Raw genomic sequence first — 17,024 nt, 5'->3', positions numbered from 1 at the left:
CATGACCACGTAAACATTTTTACCGTGTTAATGAAAAATACCCACACAACACAGCATGGATTGAGTAATATCAGCACACTGGCCACACACTTGGGTATTAGGTTTTGGCAAGACCCTCATGCCACTTACTCCCTGAAGCAATAGTGATTCAAGGCATTACGGAACACACTGACTCCTGGGTGCGAGGAAGACTGCCAGAAACATAGCTTCTGTAGGCCTCCTCTCTGAAGCTGATTTAAGGGACAGTTTTGAAAGTGACTTGGGTGTAACATTCTGGTCCCCGACTCTAAGGACACAAACAAAACAGCTAGGCTCTTCCACAGAATCTCTAAGCATACGGTACACTGGAAGCAGGTCAGCCTGGAGGACTAGTAACTGTGCAACATACTGCAACATAAGGGATCAAATGCTTGAGTCCTGATCTCTCTGGCAAACAGGATCCGAGAGCGGTATAAAAGACGCAGGTCAGACAGTAGGGAAGACTGCCTCTTTTCTGCTCACTCGCATGGACAACTCTGGTGAGGGGAGCAGCGCATTGACTGTGAAGGGCTGAAAAAAATCAGTTAGCAGTGAAGGAACTAGGAGAGGTAAAAAAAGAGGTGCTCCTGGAGCTCACTTTGTCCCCAATACACAGAGCGGTTGTGTTTGTTCACGGACTAAAGCTGAGGTTTGAGGAATATCTGTCACATGCTCTATGTTAACACACACAATAGCAAACATGAATGTTTTTAGGCATCATGACAAATGTGACTCACCATCATACTTCGCTAAAACTGCCTGGACATCGGCATATGCCTGTAATTCCAGCAGCGCCTCCAGAAGGTTTTCGTGAATATTCAACATACTAAGAAGTGGAAACTCTTTCATTAACTGCACATCAGAAAAGAGAAATACCTCCATTTTACTCAAACTTACCATAAGCGGGATCTGAAAACACAGAAAGCCTTTTGCCTTTATTTATTAAAATGGTAGTTTGGGCACAATAACCCCAAATATAAGAACAAAAAGAATCTAATTTAGCCAAATAAGATGTGTCTGGTATTTGTGCTTCAAATTATTCAAGGTCACAAAAGCCCAAAGAAATCAGCTTTTCTGTGGAAATCCAGAAAAAAAAAGTTGATAAATAACCCATTTTAGGCCTTGTAATTCTTCCTGCCAATGCAACAGACACTTACTTATATTCAATCTGTTAATCAAAGCAAGTAACCATAAATTGTTCCAAAATGCAATATCAGAACTGTATTCATTTTCCAGTGTTGTTTAGGTCACTGTTTCACATCCTTAATAAATTATCAGCTCTGAGCTGCTAACCCAAACCAGATGATAAATCTAATCACATTGTCCAATAAATTCAGCAAGGCATTTAGATAAAATAGAGTACATAAATATTCAATGCAATGGTTTCAAGAACTTAATATAATGACTGATGTTCCTTTTCATCCTTTACTTCTTCCCACCTCTCTCTGCCCCCCACCACCAAAGAGACCACAACAATTTTTTCTACATTCATCTGCTCAGTACACTTGTTTCCCAGGTGTTCACACAATGTGCTCCCCGCCTGACTTGGCTAGCTGCACAAAGTAGTTGGTTTGATCTATAATACATGCCTGTGTAAAAATAACTTACCATCCACCTTGGGCAAGTGAAAGAAATAAAGTGCCATAGTACGAAGCATATAGTTTAGCTACTTTAACAAGTTAATCATCAAGCCAAACAAAAGGGGAAATGGAAGGTAAAACTCTAAATACATTAGCCATATTATGTACATATATACTTCACAGATATCAAAAACTAAAATTTTGTTGAAAACATTCGTATCTCACTATGAAACTCAGTCACAACCTAATTGTTCCATCCCCTCCACTGTGGTTACCCAAGTTGTTTACGTTTTATTTAAAATGACTTACATCTCTCATCATTTTTACTGCTTCTTTTATTCTTCCAAGTTTTCTTGCACACATGGCTAGTCTCCTTTTCACGTAAACCAACACATTGGTGTCTCTTCCTGAGTAACAAAATAAAACAATCTCCATTCTAAAAACTCACTTTCAATCTTTATTATGTTAAGATATGCTTAGTTGCAGAAAGGGAGTAATAAAAAAGGGCTGCAGGATGTGTTGTGGACATCTCTCTAATAGAGTGCCTAAAATGGCATGAGATGACATTATTCTCCAAGAGAGAATGCACACCACCCTTTCCCTAACCAGCAGCAGAGAGAAGTAGTAAGAGTATGGAATAATCACCTATACCTTCCCAGCCCAAATTCTGGCAGTGGTCCACCAAGACCAAACCCAGCAATTCACTTCAGTTTGGTTCCCAGTCATCATATGGCAAGAACTTTTGAGTTTCTTTCCATCTGTTGGGTGGGATAAAACTAGTGGTGAACTGCACCATTAACGCTTACTAATCCTTCTATTATTCCCCACCACCAGAGTATCAGATCAAGACATTAAGATATACTGCCACATGTTTGCAGAGGCCCACCAAGGCAGAGTGACATACGCTACTGTGATGACTACACGCTCTATCTGCTTTTTTATAGACTTACTCATATGAAGACCATATAAAATTCATACAGCATATCATGCTAAAGTGTAATTACAGAATAAGTACTAACAGCGATTCTCCTTATCTGAGTTTGGTGTTTCAACTGCTACCCTAAAAACAATCACATTTCTTTCATTTTGCTTTTGTGCTCAAACAGAAAAATCTGTTTAACTAGTCAGTGCCAAGGTGCTTACTAAGCTGCGCTTCATGCTGGGAGTTTTGGGGATGGCAGTGCTGAGATTTTCTGAAAACTGTTTCTCCTGCTTTTAGCGCCTGCTTAAAATACTTCTCAGCATCTGTAATAGTTGTTGCTTCTTCCTCGGCTAGGAGAACATATGCAGTGGCACAACTGTAATGGAAACAAAAACAAGAAAGCCACAAACTACTCAGACGGAAGTCAGTTGTAAGGATTTTTTGCAGAAGAAAGTAACGTCATCAAAGGTATCTACAGGTTTTGTCCTGTATGTAGCACTTGAACGTTTATGAAAACCCATTACTAATGAATAAAAATTAAGTATGTAAGAATCCTTATCAAACACCCAGTGAAATACATGGTACCTAGCAGAGTATTCACTGGACTACAGTCAAGTGACAAGTGCTAGGAAAACAGAAGCCTTTACAGTTTTAAGAACTTAAGGTAAATGTCTCAAATGGAAAAATAAGTTTGTTGCAGCAAGGAAAATTATTTTCTCAAAAACAATGAAAAGGTAGTGTGACAATGTCGAAAATGGTTCTTTGTGGCCATGAAATCTGTAAGTCTGATTACAATGTTATTGGCAATCAGTAATGATATTGCAATAACAAGACTGCATATGAAGACTGACTTTGTTTCACCTCAAAATAAGTTCTTTCTCCTTGTGTACGTTATTTCTAGTGACCCAAAGACAGAAATGGCACAAATCAAACTAATGTACTCTTTTTAAAAATTAAAAGATACGCAGGCCAAAAGCTATCTTTTAATCAAACCTGAGCTAAGTGCTGCATCCGATAGCCACATTTATTTCTAATTGATGCATACAGGAAAACCCTCACACTATTCGAAGACATTCCTTCTTGCTAATTCTAAATTTAAACAAAAAGTGACAGTGTGTCCTGGGTAAAGCACTTTGTTTTTTTTATGCCAGAACTTAGATTTATGTTTATATTAATTTCAAACTTACTCATTATTTAACTCTAAAGCTTGATACGCTGCTTTGATTCGGGCTTGAGGGTTTCTCTCTCGCCATGCCTTCTGCATAACTGTTGGAAAAATGTTTTAAAACAGATCATGAACAGAAATGCTTATGTGTGAAATATACAGTTAACCATCCATGAAAACTAGAGCTTTTTAAGAAGTTAACACTTAGGTTATTTATACATCAGCTCCACTTGACCAACAATCATTTGTACTCTGAGCTTGACTCTATTCTTCCCTCAGATGCATGCAGCAAAAGGAGATTTAAATCCTGAGGAAATCCTTCCACCACCAACAGAATATTATGACACATCTGATTAGATTACAAATTCCACTTAAAATGGGAATATCTGCAAGGAGATTATTCATTGGTCATTTAAAACCCATTTCACATGCAAATCACATAGTCCCTGTGCACATCCAGACTGGTGCACAACTACTCCATTGGTGCACACTGACAGCGGCCCTGGCACAGTCCTGCATGAAATCCGAGTTTTTGTTTTTTATTGACAATACTTTTCTTTTAAGGAAAGACATAATAAAAAAAAATTATTGTTCTGGTGCAGTTTTGTGGTGTTAAATCCTTGAGTAAGTGCCTTCTCAAAGCTGTTATTTAACAGATTATACACGGTTAAGCAATCCCTTTTAAAGTTTGGGTTAGAAAGCAAGAGCAAATTCGAGTGGCATAACATGTTACAGCCAATTCAAAATATACTGTTACTGTTTATCATCTTGTTGAAAGGTGCTACGAAGCAGCTAAAAATACACACAGATCAGAACATGCTCTTTATCTAAACTATGTTTGAATCTAGGAGGTTTGTCTGAATTCTAATTTTCTGCAAAAGAATTACAGCAAGAGGAGGAGTGGGAAGAGAACCAATTCAGCACAGCACATCTCTGGACAACATCAGCCCGCATTATGAAAAAATGGAACCCAAATTTAAGAGCCCACTTTACCCAAAAGAAGGGCAATGTTCTTACCACTACCATTTCCCAGGCAGAATTAGAGTCTTCACACCCAACAGCATTTCTGAAAAGACTCCAAAACTGTTGGTTTATGGAACTGAATATCTGGCCTCGCTCAAGTTTGATAAGAAAAACTGGAGAATCTATACATGTTTCTTTTGGAACAAAAACTGCAACTGTCCAGTAAGAATAATGTGGAAAATATTTGAGTTTTCCTTTGGAAACAAAATATTAGTCTTGGCTTAAAAGACGAGACAATATACTCCATTTGTGCAATAAAAATACATTCCTCATATCAAACATGTCACCAGCTAGCTGACAGCTAACGCTTCCTGAACTTGACAAATTGATAAGAGTTAGCACCTCATCTGACAATAGCCAGGTAGGGCATACTAACTGTACAAAAATGTAACATTACAATACACTTAAAGAGACATAACTGTTCATTAGTTATGGCCCCAACTGTGAACTTCTTTAAAGACATTAAACTAGTGGAGAACACAGTCCAGGTTTTAAAAATATATAATTAGGAAAAAACAATCCTGTAATGCCTAGTTTATGCATTATCCTACAATATTTGGTTTTCTAGATGCACAGCAAACCGAGACAACACAAGATCTCCCTTTTCACCAAACTGTGAAGCACTGTTTACCTCCATGATGTTGTAAATGTAATCAAAGGGAAAGTCCTGTGGGCTAGTTTAATAAGAAACTGATTGAAGACAAACAAGGAAAGATGTTATTTTCAAACTTCTGAAATGTATTACAAACAACAAAGTAAACAAAAACAAGAGTCTCTCACCATATCCCTTAACAAATGTAATTCTGCAATCTATACTAAAACACCAATAAAGTTACAACCATAGCTCTATTATATGACAAGAGTTTTAGTCCTGTATTCCGGATGCCAAACCATCTTGAGCTGAAAACTCATCAGATCTCAAGCTAAGCAGGGTTGGACACAGCCTGTTCAATGGGAGAACTCCAAGGAATGTCTAAGTCAGAGGTTCTCAAACCATGGTCCATGAGCTCCATTCAGGTGGTCCATGGATAGTTCCCTCTAAGGTGCGTGCCTGGGCAGTCACACACAAGAGAATGAAGGGCCACCCACCTAATTAGTGGAGCCGCGCAGGCATGGCTCCACTAATTAGGTTCCTGGACCCTGGAGAAGACGCACAAGTAAGTTGAAGTGGTGGCCTTGGGAGAAAAAGAGGGTTGGTGGGAGGGGACAGTGGGGTGAGAAGAGGGGGTGGGGGGAATTTGGGATGTGCAGGACTGTGGCGGAGAGAGAAAGAGGTGACTTTCCCCAGCTCCAGGGCTGCGGCGGCTGGGGAGAGATGGCCCTCCTTCCCAGCCCCAGCTAGAGAGGGCACACCCATTGCATTAGAAAGGTAAGACTACTGATATTAAAATATGAGTTGTGTGCTTTTATCTGTAGAACAAAAAAACGTTAATTATTATGTTTTAATATAGCGCTTTCATCCAAAGCGCTTTACAATAGTTAGCTAACGGTACAAACAACATTTGGAGAGATCATTAAGTGATCTGCCGAGACCCTCAGCAATTTTCAAGTGGTTTGTGAAAAAAAAAGTTTGAGAACCACTGATCTAGGTGATGCAGGTGCTCTTCTTTCTGAGTCAGTATTGAACTAATGACCAACCACAGTACCGAGGGCAGAAAGCTGCTGAGGGGACCATTTTTCAGGAGACCAAACTACAATACTAAGCATGTCGTAGAGTCTAAAGCACCTTTTGCAAAAGCAGGAACATTTTCACAACTTACTATTTCATATACGCAACACACTGTCTTTAGTGTGTCTTTCATCCAAGGTTCTGAGCATTTAGGCAAACATGAAGCCTCATCATACTCCTGTAAGTTACTTTAGCATTATCCCCATTTTATAGATGGGCAAACTGAGCCACAAGACAGGAAGTAACTTGCTCATAGTTACAAAGTGAGTCAATGGCAGAGTTTAGGAATCACTTTAAACCTCTAGACTGCACTCCCTATAGAACTCAGAAGTGTATCACTAAACATATATTTTGTACTCCCTAAATTGCTGAATTATGCACTTATTGCTTTATAGGTTTCCAGTCAGTAGTTGGGATCACCTTAGGGTGAATATTTCCAATACACTTTAGATATTTCAACCATTCCATATTTCACACATACATCCCTGTTTTCATGCAGAAATAGCTAGTACCTGTATCTGAAGGACGAAGAGAGTCTGTGTCACATGTGAAAAAGGTCTGATGATCCTGAGCAGACAAATTCATGTCGTAGTATGTAAGCGGTTCCTTCCCAGTCACCCACGTGTACCTTTAGCAAAAGGCAAGAAAAGTCTCAAAACGTGTTGGTAACAGCTGTTACAGTGGGATGTCTGATGTCTTCAGAAACAGGGGCTAGCACTGAAGGATCATTTGTTACCTGCATTTTCTAATCATAAGATTGCAACACCAGTGTTCTGTACAGGTTGCCAGATGGCTTCCTGGTGATAAGGCAATGCATGAATTTTTAACCTAAAAGCCAAAATGGTTTGGCAACTGCCTGTTTGAGAAATGCCTCTATCCCTGTGCAACAGGGTCAGAGTTATGGACAACGACAATGCTGAAGCTGAAACCACCGCTCTATAAAGGGAGTGTGGGGTTCCACTAGGGCGTTCTATATGACAGACTCTACTTCGGAACTCACTCCTCAAGATTTGGAATGAAATAGCCCAAATCTGTCAGCTTTCAGGGCATGCTGCAAAGCTCAAATCTTTACAAGTTTGCAGATATTTTAGAATTTTGGAGAAAGAGGGTTGCGATGAGCACTGGAACAGCTGTTTCTTTGCTTTGGGGAAGCTACAGAGTTACTTTGTTTACAAGAATATTTGAATTTCTAATATGGGATGAAGGTGCCTAGAGCTCTGGAGAGATATTTTTTAAGTGTAGGACTGGTATAAATCCCAACAATTACCCATGATGCTCTTTGGATCTCACTATTATTTCCAAGAAGTGCAAGGATGAGAGCTCTGGCAACAAGTTAAAAAGGTGTGTGTAGGCTCTAAGTTTATTTCAACAATTGCTTGTTATACTGAAAATAAAATGAAATTAATACCTGCTATATTCTGCTCCTCTGAAAAGATTAAGAGGGTTTCTCCATACTTTGCACTCTGCAAAATGAAAGAGCACTACTTCAAGTTTGAATAAAGTTCCAAAATCACTCTCCTTATAGTGTGTATGGGTAAGACCCATTGTTTCATGTTCTCTGTGTATATAAAATCGTCTTACTGTATTTTCCACTGCATGCATCTGATCAAGTGGGCTGCAGCCCACGAAAGCTTATGCTCAAATAAATTTGTTAGTCTCTAAGGTGCCACAAGTACTCCTGTTCTTTTTGTGGATACGGAACACGGCTGCTACTCTGAAAATTAATCCCTTGTCTTTAAACAGCTACAGCCCTTTCTGTAAAATCCACATAACTTCAATTCATTCCCTGATCACTTCCTGCTGGACATGACTTGTGCAAAGCCAGAGGTTTCCAGCATTCCTGTCATACAAAAGCACTTGGGAAGAAGGTTAAACACTGTACGAGAATAACCGGAGCAATGCTCAAATTGTGTAATTTTGGAGCCTGCAAACCGTAAAATGTTGGTGTCTGCAAAAGCCTGGTATTACTGGGACAATTCAGTGGTGTGTTTCAGTCTATTTTTTGCATTCAAGCTGTGTATTAATCTCTTGACTTAAACTCTTATTTCTAATCATTATGTAACATACTAGGCAATACATAGGTTCCTTCTTTCAGCAGTTCTAACAAATGCAACGGTATTCACAAAGCAATTCCGGATTTTACTTCACTGATTTCCATCATCATTTCTCTTCACTTCTGCAACTCTCTCGTACTGATGGTCCCAAATGAGAGAACATCTTTCTCTGATTGTTTCTATAGGCACTAATGTGAAGCCAAGACCATTCTAAGACAGAAATCCAACTAGTTTGAACAAATCTTTCTGGGTTTAGGGGAGACACTTAACATGTCCCTGCAAAGCCAAAAGTTAGAAGGAATTACCTGACAAATTCTGCCTGTTTGTCTCGTTTTCTCCGTTGTTGTCTGAAAAACCTGGCACTGGAGGACTATTCTCTACTCCTCCAATGAGCGGCCTCAAATGGCTCACGGACACCTGCTCAATGAAAGAGGTGCCATGTTTTTGGAAGTACCACCATTCGAATATCTGGAATGGGAACAAGAGAAATATTGCACCCAAGTGTTTCACTGGACAACAAGTTTCCAGTATTCACAATAGACATGAAACAATAATGTGAGCCATGTGGACACCCCTTTGCAACTGATTACAGACACTATTTATCTATATAAAATATTGTTAATTTTTATATCTCCTTCCACTAAACAAGAGAGACATGGGGCTCTCCATACACTGAAGGAAGAAAAAACATTACGAAATTTGTCAGATTTTAGCCTAATAATGGATCATCATCCACAAAAGTATGCTAACTTCTGAAGCAATTACAGCAAATAAGGTGTCTGGATCCTGCAGCCCTTACTTTAGCACATAGCCAAAGGGACTTACCCCTGGAAGTAAGGACTACATGACTGGGCCTAGCTTTGGGTTTCATTCTTCCAAATTCACTTTTTTTGCCCATTTTGTATCACCTGCAATATGCTTTGTTGATAGCCTGTGAGAGTCCAGGGAGGGAAGTCATTTAGTTCATTTATGAGATGCTGAAGGTTAAGAGTGTTATTTCTTTCCTCTTTCCTCCTGTAGGCCTTATGAGGCATTTATATGTAATGATCTCCGGGAGTTTCAGTAGAGGACCACCCTAGACCAATTCATCTGGGTATTTCCATCAGCATGAAGAAAGAAGTCACATTTGAATACACGGCATTCCTATTGTGCAATGTTGCAATAACTCATCCATTTTAAATGTCAACAAAAAAATCCACTTTTTTCTTTAAAGCGGGGATTTTTCTGTATCTTAATTATGTAAAATGACTAGGGCAAACATCATCATCCATCTCCTTCTTAAACAGCTCTTCCCAAATCCCCCATTCAGTACTCACAAACCACATTCTTCCTGCAGCGATGGTAAACAAATTGCTTCCTTCACATTAAAAAAAGATTTTTCTTTTCTTTTAACTTCAGCCACACAAAATGTCTGCTAAACACAGCTTCAGCATATTCTGGTAACTGTGTGTGATGTCTGACAGTGAAAGAATGTTCCTAAAGGCCCTTATCCTGCAACCAGATCTGCCCACACAGATCTGACTGCAGGATCAGAGCCTGATATCTCAGACGGCTAAAGATCTATCAGAGTTCAGCAAGAATAATTTCTTTTATAGCCCAAACCCTCTCCCACACGAGCCTCTCTTTAGATGTAACTTTTTAGTGAACTCAGTGCTCGTGAAACATCCAGAAAAGCTTTCACCCCCCAAGGCAGTCAATTTGTCCAAAGAACACGTGCAATGTGGCAGCAGTGCAAGCCTTCTCTGCGCGCACCACCCACGACTTGAAGGGACCACTTCCAACGGTGAGAGAGGTGGTCAGTTTTCGTGGTCTGGCTGCTGCGACGGCCAATCAGAGAGTGCCAGTTGTGGCAGTGGCTTTGTAATGCAAACTATCCATTGGGAAAGGGACTGAGTTTCCCTCTTTAAAACACAGGAAATTATGTGCTATTTTGAAGGTTGAGATTCAATTAGCACAAAATTCAGGAAATTCAGAGTTAAGGTTGTTGTGGGAACCATAGCTATACCCTCTTCGGGTAACAATGGATAGAGTCCTGTGTACCAGAAACTACTGAGGCACCTTCGTTTCTTTTACAGCATAAGGACACCACCTAGAGACTGGTCAGAGAACAGGAGGGTTTCTTGCATCCTCACTTTAACAAGAGACATGCAAAAGCTCTAGTGAGAAGAGGAATCTACTTACAAATATCAGTCCAGATATAAGAGATGAAGTCCCTGTAAGTGCAACGTAGAATTTTGGAGTCAAAGTGCTTAAGAACACAGTCACTGTTAAGAAGGAAGAACAGCACAGTCAATAGGCAGAACTAGAAAATTCCAAATATGTTTGAAAGCAACATAAACAACCATATATAGCGCACTACACACACACACACACACCCCAAAATTGCTTAGGTTTTGCAAGGGCCTTGGTAGTTTCACTGATGGAAGAGTACAGCAAGCAGAAAGATGTTAGTTAAAAGAAGATACTGTATCAAATACAGCTTGTGTTTGTAACCAGAACGATTCTATACAAATCCTTTGACCAGACAGCAAAATTGTAATGCTCTCACTACACCAATGGATCTTAACAGTTGCATGATTATTGAATGAGTAAATAATTTTGACAGACCATATGTTTTATTGTAATTTAGAAGTGAGCTATATTATTTTGATACAAGTTTCTATTAAGTCTTAGCAAGTAAAATGATCAGAAGTTCTGTTTTAAAAAGGCACATAGAATCAATAATCAATCAACAATAAATAGGTGCTGCTAGATCCCAAATATTAAAAAAGGCACAACAAAACAAAGAGTGCACCAAAAGTTATTATGTTCAAATACATTGTACTGTGTAGATTTACAGAGACTTCCATTCCTTGGTATTTACAGAACAGAAGAAACCTCTTCAATGTTACCACCCTGAGTGAATCTCACATTTCCAAGTAAGAAAGGCATGTTTGGTCTGAGTTGTTCTACTAATCCACTGCAGGAAGCAGTAACAGAGGAAACTGGAATCATATAGCACCACCAACTGGAGTATTACATAACAGAGATAGCCTCTGTTTCCAATGTCCAATATTTACTGCAGGCTGAGCATATGTTGAGTTTAATACTGCAGGTTGAAAATGGGCTTCTGAGAAAACCTGAAAATCTAATTTAAACAGTGGCCAACAGCTAAATGGAAAAACAGACCCAAGAAACATCCAGCTTTACCTTTGAAAAGAAACTAGTACACATGCAGGAAGAGTGACAAGAGTCATGTTGGAATCAGCAAGGGTTGCAAGCAGAAAATGAACTCTCTGTTAGATGAGGATGCTATTACAGTAACATAGTGTAATTTCTCTAACTATCATAAAATCCTGAATTCAACTTCACACCAAAATGTTGGAATACTAATTCCTCAATAAGTAAATATGCTCCTGGGAAGAGAAGAATTCATTTTAAATAGATTAACAGACAGAAAAGCAACAATACAATCAGGGTATTTTAAAAGAGGAGCGGCAGGAAGGAAAGAACATATGTAATTTTCACTGGAAAGTCACAAGCCAGAATCAGAGTGCATAACATCAAAACTTTTTTTGCACAAATAATCCATCTTTTACAGCTGTGGAGAGAGACATTAAATATACTGACTACCTAGCCATTGGCTAAAGAAAACTGAGGCAATCATCTATTGCAGACTTTTCTGGAAGAGTTAATTTTAAGGAGCAGGTCCACCACCTTCACAGCATAAATCTATTTAACCAGCCACTGATCCGCAGTAAAGGAGAAATAGAAGAAAGAAACATCTGATGACAGCAAGTCTGAAGCCTATGTAGTTCAGCAATAAGTGTCATGGTCTAGTGTCCCTTCAGTTTTTAAACGATACTTGTGACCACTGCAGTTTCACCAAATCTTTACCTATTTCTAGATCTTTATCTAGAAAACCATATTGTTCTCAGAAATGTGACAAAAAGACCGATTTGAACACTAGACCAAATTTGTGTTAAACTCCCACAGCTCAGAGAATCTTACAGACTCAAGAAAAATATCAATTTTCATCTCATCTTCTCACCCACCTGCAATAAAGCAGACTAAAGATCCCCTTTGTGGGACCAGCTGGGGTGTAGTGTTGAGTTATTCCAGAGCACGCCCAACCACAGGTGACATTCCAAACTGAGCTGAAATGATGGATATAAGGTAACCAGAACCTTCAAACTGACGGTGGCACAACCAAAGAACATGGCCTAACAGTCACCAGCCACCATTCCAATACCAGAACATTTGTGTTACCAAAGGGTTATCCACCATCTCCCAAATAACTCAAAACCAGGGCCAGAAGGGACATTTCCAGTTGCATCAAACAAAACATACAATATTGACAAACCGCAGAGGAAATTTTAATTTCTGAACATCTCTAGGATTTGTTGAGTGAATTTCAAAGCACTGAGCTTGAGATGCTACCCAGTATTCCATAGCCTATCATTACCTAAGGCCCAGTAAAATCCTTCTAATTGACATAGTTCATACAAAATAAACATGCCAATTAAACCATCAACCCAACTCTTCCCAGGCCAAAAGTAAACCATGGCAGTGGGAGATATTCACTTTTATTTCTTGAACTGCTTTTTACATAAGCATTGTACAAAGTATTAGAACATTTTCAAAATCTACATGAAGGTAAATGTGTCTTGTATGATAGCCACAAAAAAGAGCCAGGAAGCAGTCATCAGTGGAGGGACACAAAAACCTTGTCTACACTAACAAAAGTTACCCACTATTAAAGGATTTATGCAACAACTGCAGTTGAAACAACACTGAACACAACTTAACTGCAAGTTCAACCAAGAACAAACCACACTAAGGATAATTTTGGAAACTGAAATTGGGCATTTTTGTTAGGCAAGGCAGAAATTGGAAGTTAGTACCAGAAAGCTCTAATTCATAATGGTTAATGTTATGAGACTGTAAATATTAACAAAAGGGTGAGTGACCGCATCAAATGAATTTTGCTGAATCTGTTCCTTTGCAAGTGCCTTGTGCAATTTATTAAGGAGCTCATTAGGGAAAGGCCAAGGCTTGCTGAGTTTGTTTCCAAAATTAAGGGTGACAGTAATAATTAGTATCTCTAAATAGATAGCAGCTCCAATCCATCCAAGAATTTCCAAGTGTTATTACACAGCACTTGAAATGTTTATAAACACCAAATGTCTAGGAAGGAGCTAATACAAAAAGATGAGGCTTGAACCACACCCAACAAGAGGTGTTAAGGCACCAACCCCGTTCCAGCAGCTGGAGAGCATACTGAGCTTCTTTCCAAACGCTCATACCTGCACATTCGCTCAGGAGGTTCCATCTTTGGTATCAGCCTCTGGCTAATAATTAACTAATAAACCTGAAGAGTGAAGCTTTTTCCCATTTTCCCCTTGCTCCTGTAAGACAAGAGAGCTTTCTCCCTTATCTCCACTGCTAATTGCAGCATCCTCTGTAAGATGCTGTCCAGAACCCTATGGGCTGAAATGAAACTCAGATTGGGTCAATTTCACCCAGTTTGGACATCATCAACTTGAAATGCTTTCATCTGAAGGGGAAAAAAAAGTGTGAAAGCAGTTACAATTCCTCCACCTGCCTGAGTCTCCCTAAAAATTTTGTCACGTTGGAGTCACATATTCCAACTTTTTTAAAAAAAAATTCTTCCATGCTGATGTATGAAAGATCCACACAAAGAAAACTGTACACAAAAAGCTGCCAAATGCACAGAGTAAACACAGTAGAAAATAAGAGGAAAAGCATTGTTTCTTCTAGACTCTTTCAATTCTCGACATGTTAAATGCTACTTGAAACAATAATAGCCCTACTAAATTAATGGTCATGAAAAACGAGTCACGGACCGTGAAATCTGGTCTTTTATGTGCTTTTACCCTATACTATACAGATTTCCCGGGGTAGACCAGCATTTCTCAAACTGGGGGTCCTGACCCAAAAGGGAGTTGCAGGGGGGTCACAAAGTTATTTTAGGGAGATTGCGGTATTGCCACCCTTACTTCTGCACTGCTGCAAGAGGCAGCGCTGCCTTTCCAGCTGGGCAGCCAGAGAGCAGTGGCTGTTGGCCAGGCTCCCAGCTCAGAAGGCAGCGCCCCGCCAGCAGCAGTGCAGAAGTAAGGGTGGCACAACCCTCCCTACAATAACCTGGGGACCCCCACCAACTCCTTTTGGGTCACGACCCCTATAATTACAACATTGTGAAATTTCAGATTTAAATAGCTGAAATCATGAAATTTATGATTTTAAAAATCCTATGACTGTGAAATTGACCAAAATGGAGGGCAACTTTGGTAGGGCCCTAATAAGGGGTAAGACATTTTTAAACAGAAGGGTTGGTGTCCTTGCAAGTATCATGCCCAAGCCAACATACAGAGCACATGAAACTAGCAGTATTTTTATTTCCAGTAGTGCCCACGTGTAATTAACAACCAGACCAAAAACTCTGAAGAACTGACAGTCTATCCTATGCTTCAGAAAAACAAAGGTCTCTTCCTGCTCCACTTTTCTGGACTACACTTGACAGTCTGCTGTAGCTGGTTTATTTATAATGAGCACTAACAAAACAAAGAACAAATCCCAATTACTTCTAGATTTTGACAAGATTAGAAGAAAAAAATTATTTCTTCCCTACCCACCCTGTTTGTTTACTATGTGCATTTGACAGTTTTGTGAACGCTACAATCAGTGTCATTACTGTCAGTGGGATCTTTCACAAATCAAGGGGTGGGGCGGTAAAAAACCATAAATGTGACTGTAAAACCATGGCAACTATCAAGCAGCCTCAGCAGGCAGGCGCAGGAGGAGCAAGCTGAGAGGAACCTGGGGCTGACATAACTTTAAAACTTACTATTATTTGGAGTTAATGACATTTCTCATGATTGGTGGCACATCAGAAACCTCTTCTGGGCCCATGGGAAATTGTGCAAAGGGATCAGAAACCAAAAGCAACTACCTACAGGTAATATACCCTCCTGCCTACACCACAGCCACCCCTCACCCCAGGGGAACCCTCGCCCCCCAACGTGTTCCCTCAGCCCCAGAGAACCCCCGCCCCTCCCCAAGAACCCACCCCACTCCCAGGGAGCCCCCACAGGCCTGGGGAACCCTCACCCCCTCCCACTGTGTTCCCTCAGCTCTGGGGAACCCCCGCCCCTCCCCAAGAACCCACCCCACTCCCAGGGAGCCCCCACAGGCCTGGGGAAACCTCCCCCCCCAACATGTTCCTTCAGCCCCAGAGAACCCCCGCCCCTCCCCGAGAACCCACCCCACTCCCAGGGAGCCCCCACAGCCCTGGGGAAACCTCCCCCCCCAACATGTTCCTTCAGCCCCAGAGAACCCCCGCCCCTCCCCGAGAACCCACCCCACTCCCAGGGAGCCCCCACAGGCCTGGGGAACCCTCACCCCCTCCCACTGTGTTCCCTCAGCTCTGGGGAACCCCCGCCCCTCCCCGAGAACCCACCCCACTCCCAGGGAGCCCCCACAGGCCTGGGGAACCCTCCCCCCCAAGTGTACCCCCAGCCCCAGAGAACCCCCACCCCACTCCCAGGGAGCCCCCACAGGCCTGGGGAACCCTCACCCTCCCCACCGTGTTCCCCCAGCCCCAGGGAACCCCCGCCCCACCCCCAGGGAGCCCCCACAGGCCTGGGGAACCCTCACCCTCCCCACCGTGTTCCCCCAGCCCCAGGGAACCCCCGCCCCTCCCCGAGAACCCGCCCCACCCGCAGGGAGCCCCCACAGGCCTGGGGATCCCCCGCCGTGTTCCCCCGGCCCCGCCTCTCACCGGCCGCCAGGTTGTCCCGGAGCCGGAGCGGGACCCGCAGCCAGTAGAGGAGCCCGAGCGCCGCCAGCAGCCCCAGCGCCCGAGCCCAGGGCACGGCGGCCAGCCCGGCCCCCCGCCGCCGCAGCCGCTCCCACCGCCCGGGGGCGCAGGCCGAGCCCTCAGGCTGCGCCGCCGGAGCCGCATCCCCGCTGCCGCTGTCCGCCATGGCCGCGCCGCCGGGGCCGGGCCGGGCCGGGGCCGGAGCGCAGCGCTCGGCCGCGCGCGCGGGGGCGTCCCCGCCGCAGACGGACTGGGCTGCGCGCGCGCTGCGCCTGCGGGCTCCTCCCGGGGACTCGGGTGCATGGAGCACGGGGGTGCGTGCCCCGCTCGGGGACTGCGGGGGGGGTCCTACACTCATGGGGGACGCTCACAGCACCGGGGGTGCGTGCCCCGCTCGGGGACTGCGGGGGGGGTCCTACACTCATGGGGGACGCTCACAGCACCGGGGGTGCGTGCCCCGCTCGGGGACTGCGGGGGGGGGGTGTCCTACACTCATGGGGGACGCACACAGTACCGGGGGGTGCGTGCCCTGCTCGGGGACTGCGGGGGGGGGGCCCTACACTCATGGGGGACGCACACAGTACTGGGGGGTGCGTGCCCCGCTCGGGGACTGCGGGGGGGGTCCTACACTCATGGGGGACGCTCACAGCACCGGGGGTGCGTGCCCCGCTCGGGGACTGCGGGGGGGGGGTGTCCTACACTCATGGGGGACGCACACAGTACCGGGGGTGCGTGCCCCGCTCGGGGACTGCGGGGGTGTCCTACACTCATGGG

At 42.9% G+C, this 17,024-nt stretch overlaps 1 protein-coding gene across 2 annotated transcripts in view; it reads right to left on the bottom strand.

Moving 5' to 3' along the window:
• The window catches only part of ST7L (suppression of tumorigenicity 7 like), a 31,701-nt gene extending 15,255 nt beyond the window's left edge, over positions 1 to 16,446 (bottom strand). The window contains exons 1-9 of one of the 2 annotated variants that reach the window (XM_084611073.1): positions 16,212 to 16,446; positions 10,613 to 10,695; positions 8,737 to 8,899; positions 7,786 to 7,840; positions 6,890 to 7,005; positions 3,708 to 3,786; positions 2,742 to 2,896; positions 1,908 to 2,005; positions 756 to 870 (exon numbers count right to left, since the gene is read on the bottom strand). In XM_084611073.1, the coding sequence (XP_084467199.1) occupies positions 756 to 870; positions 1,908 to 2,005; positions 2,742 to 2,896; positions 3,708 to 3,786; positions 6,890 to 7,005; positions 7,786 to 7,840; positions 8,737 to 8,899; positions 10,613 to 10,695; positions 16,212 to 16,416 (1,069 nt within the window). In that variant the 5' untranslated portion in view covers positions 16,417 to 16,446. The remainder of the gene's footprint in view (positions 1 to 755; positions 871 to 1,907; positions 2,006 to 2,741; positions 2,897 to 3,707; positions 3,787 to 6,889; positions 7,006 to 7,785; positions 7,841 to 8,736; positions 8,900 to 10,612; positions 10,696 to 16,211) is intronic. The other variant, XM_084611072.1, reaches the window with a different exon arrangement.
• Between the last annotated feature and the right edge of the window lie 578 nt (positions 16,447 to 17,024).

Source organism: Lepidochelys olivacea (genome assembly GCF_965140295.1).
Source record: "Lepidochelys olivacea isolate rLepOli2 genome assembly, chromosome: 21".
Classification (NCBI taxonomy): Eukaryota; Metazoa; Chordata; order Testudines; family Cheloniidae; genus Lepidochelys; species Lepidochelys olivacea.
The sequence above is the reverse complement of the archived record's forward strand: the minus strand, read 5'-3'. Positions and strand labels throughout refer to the sequence as shown.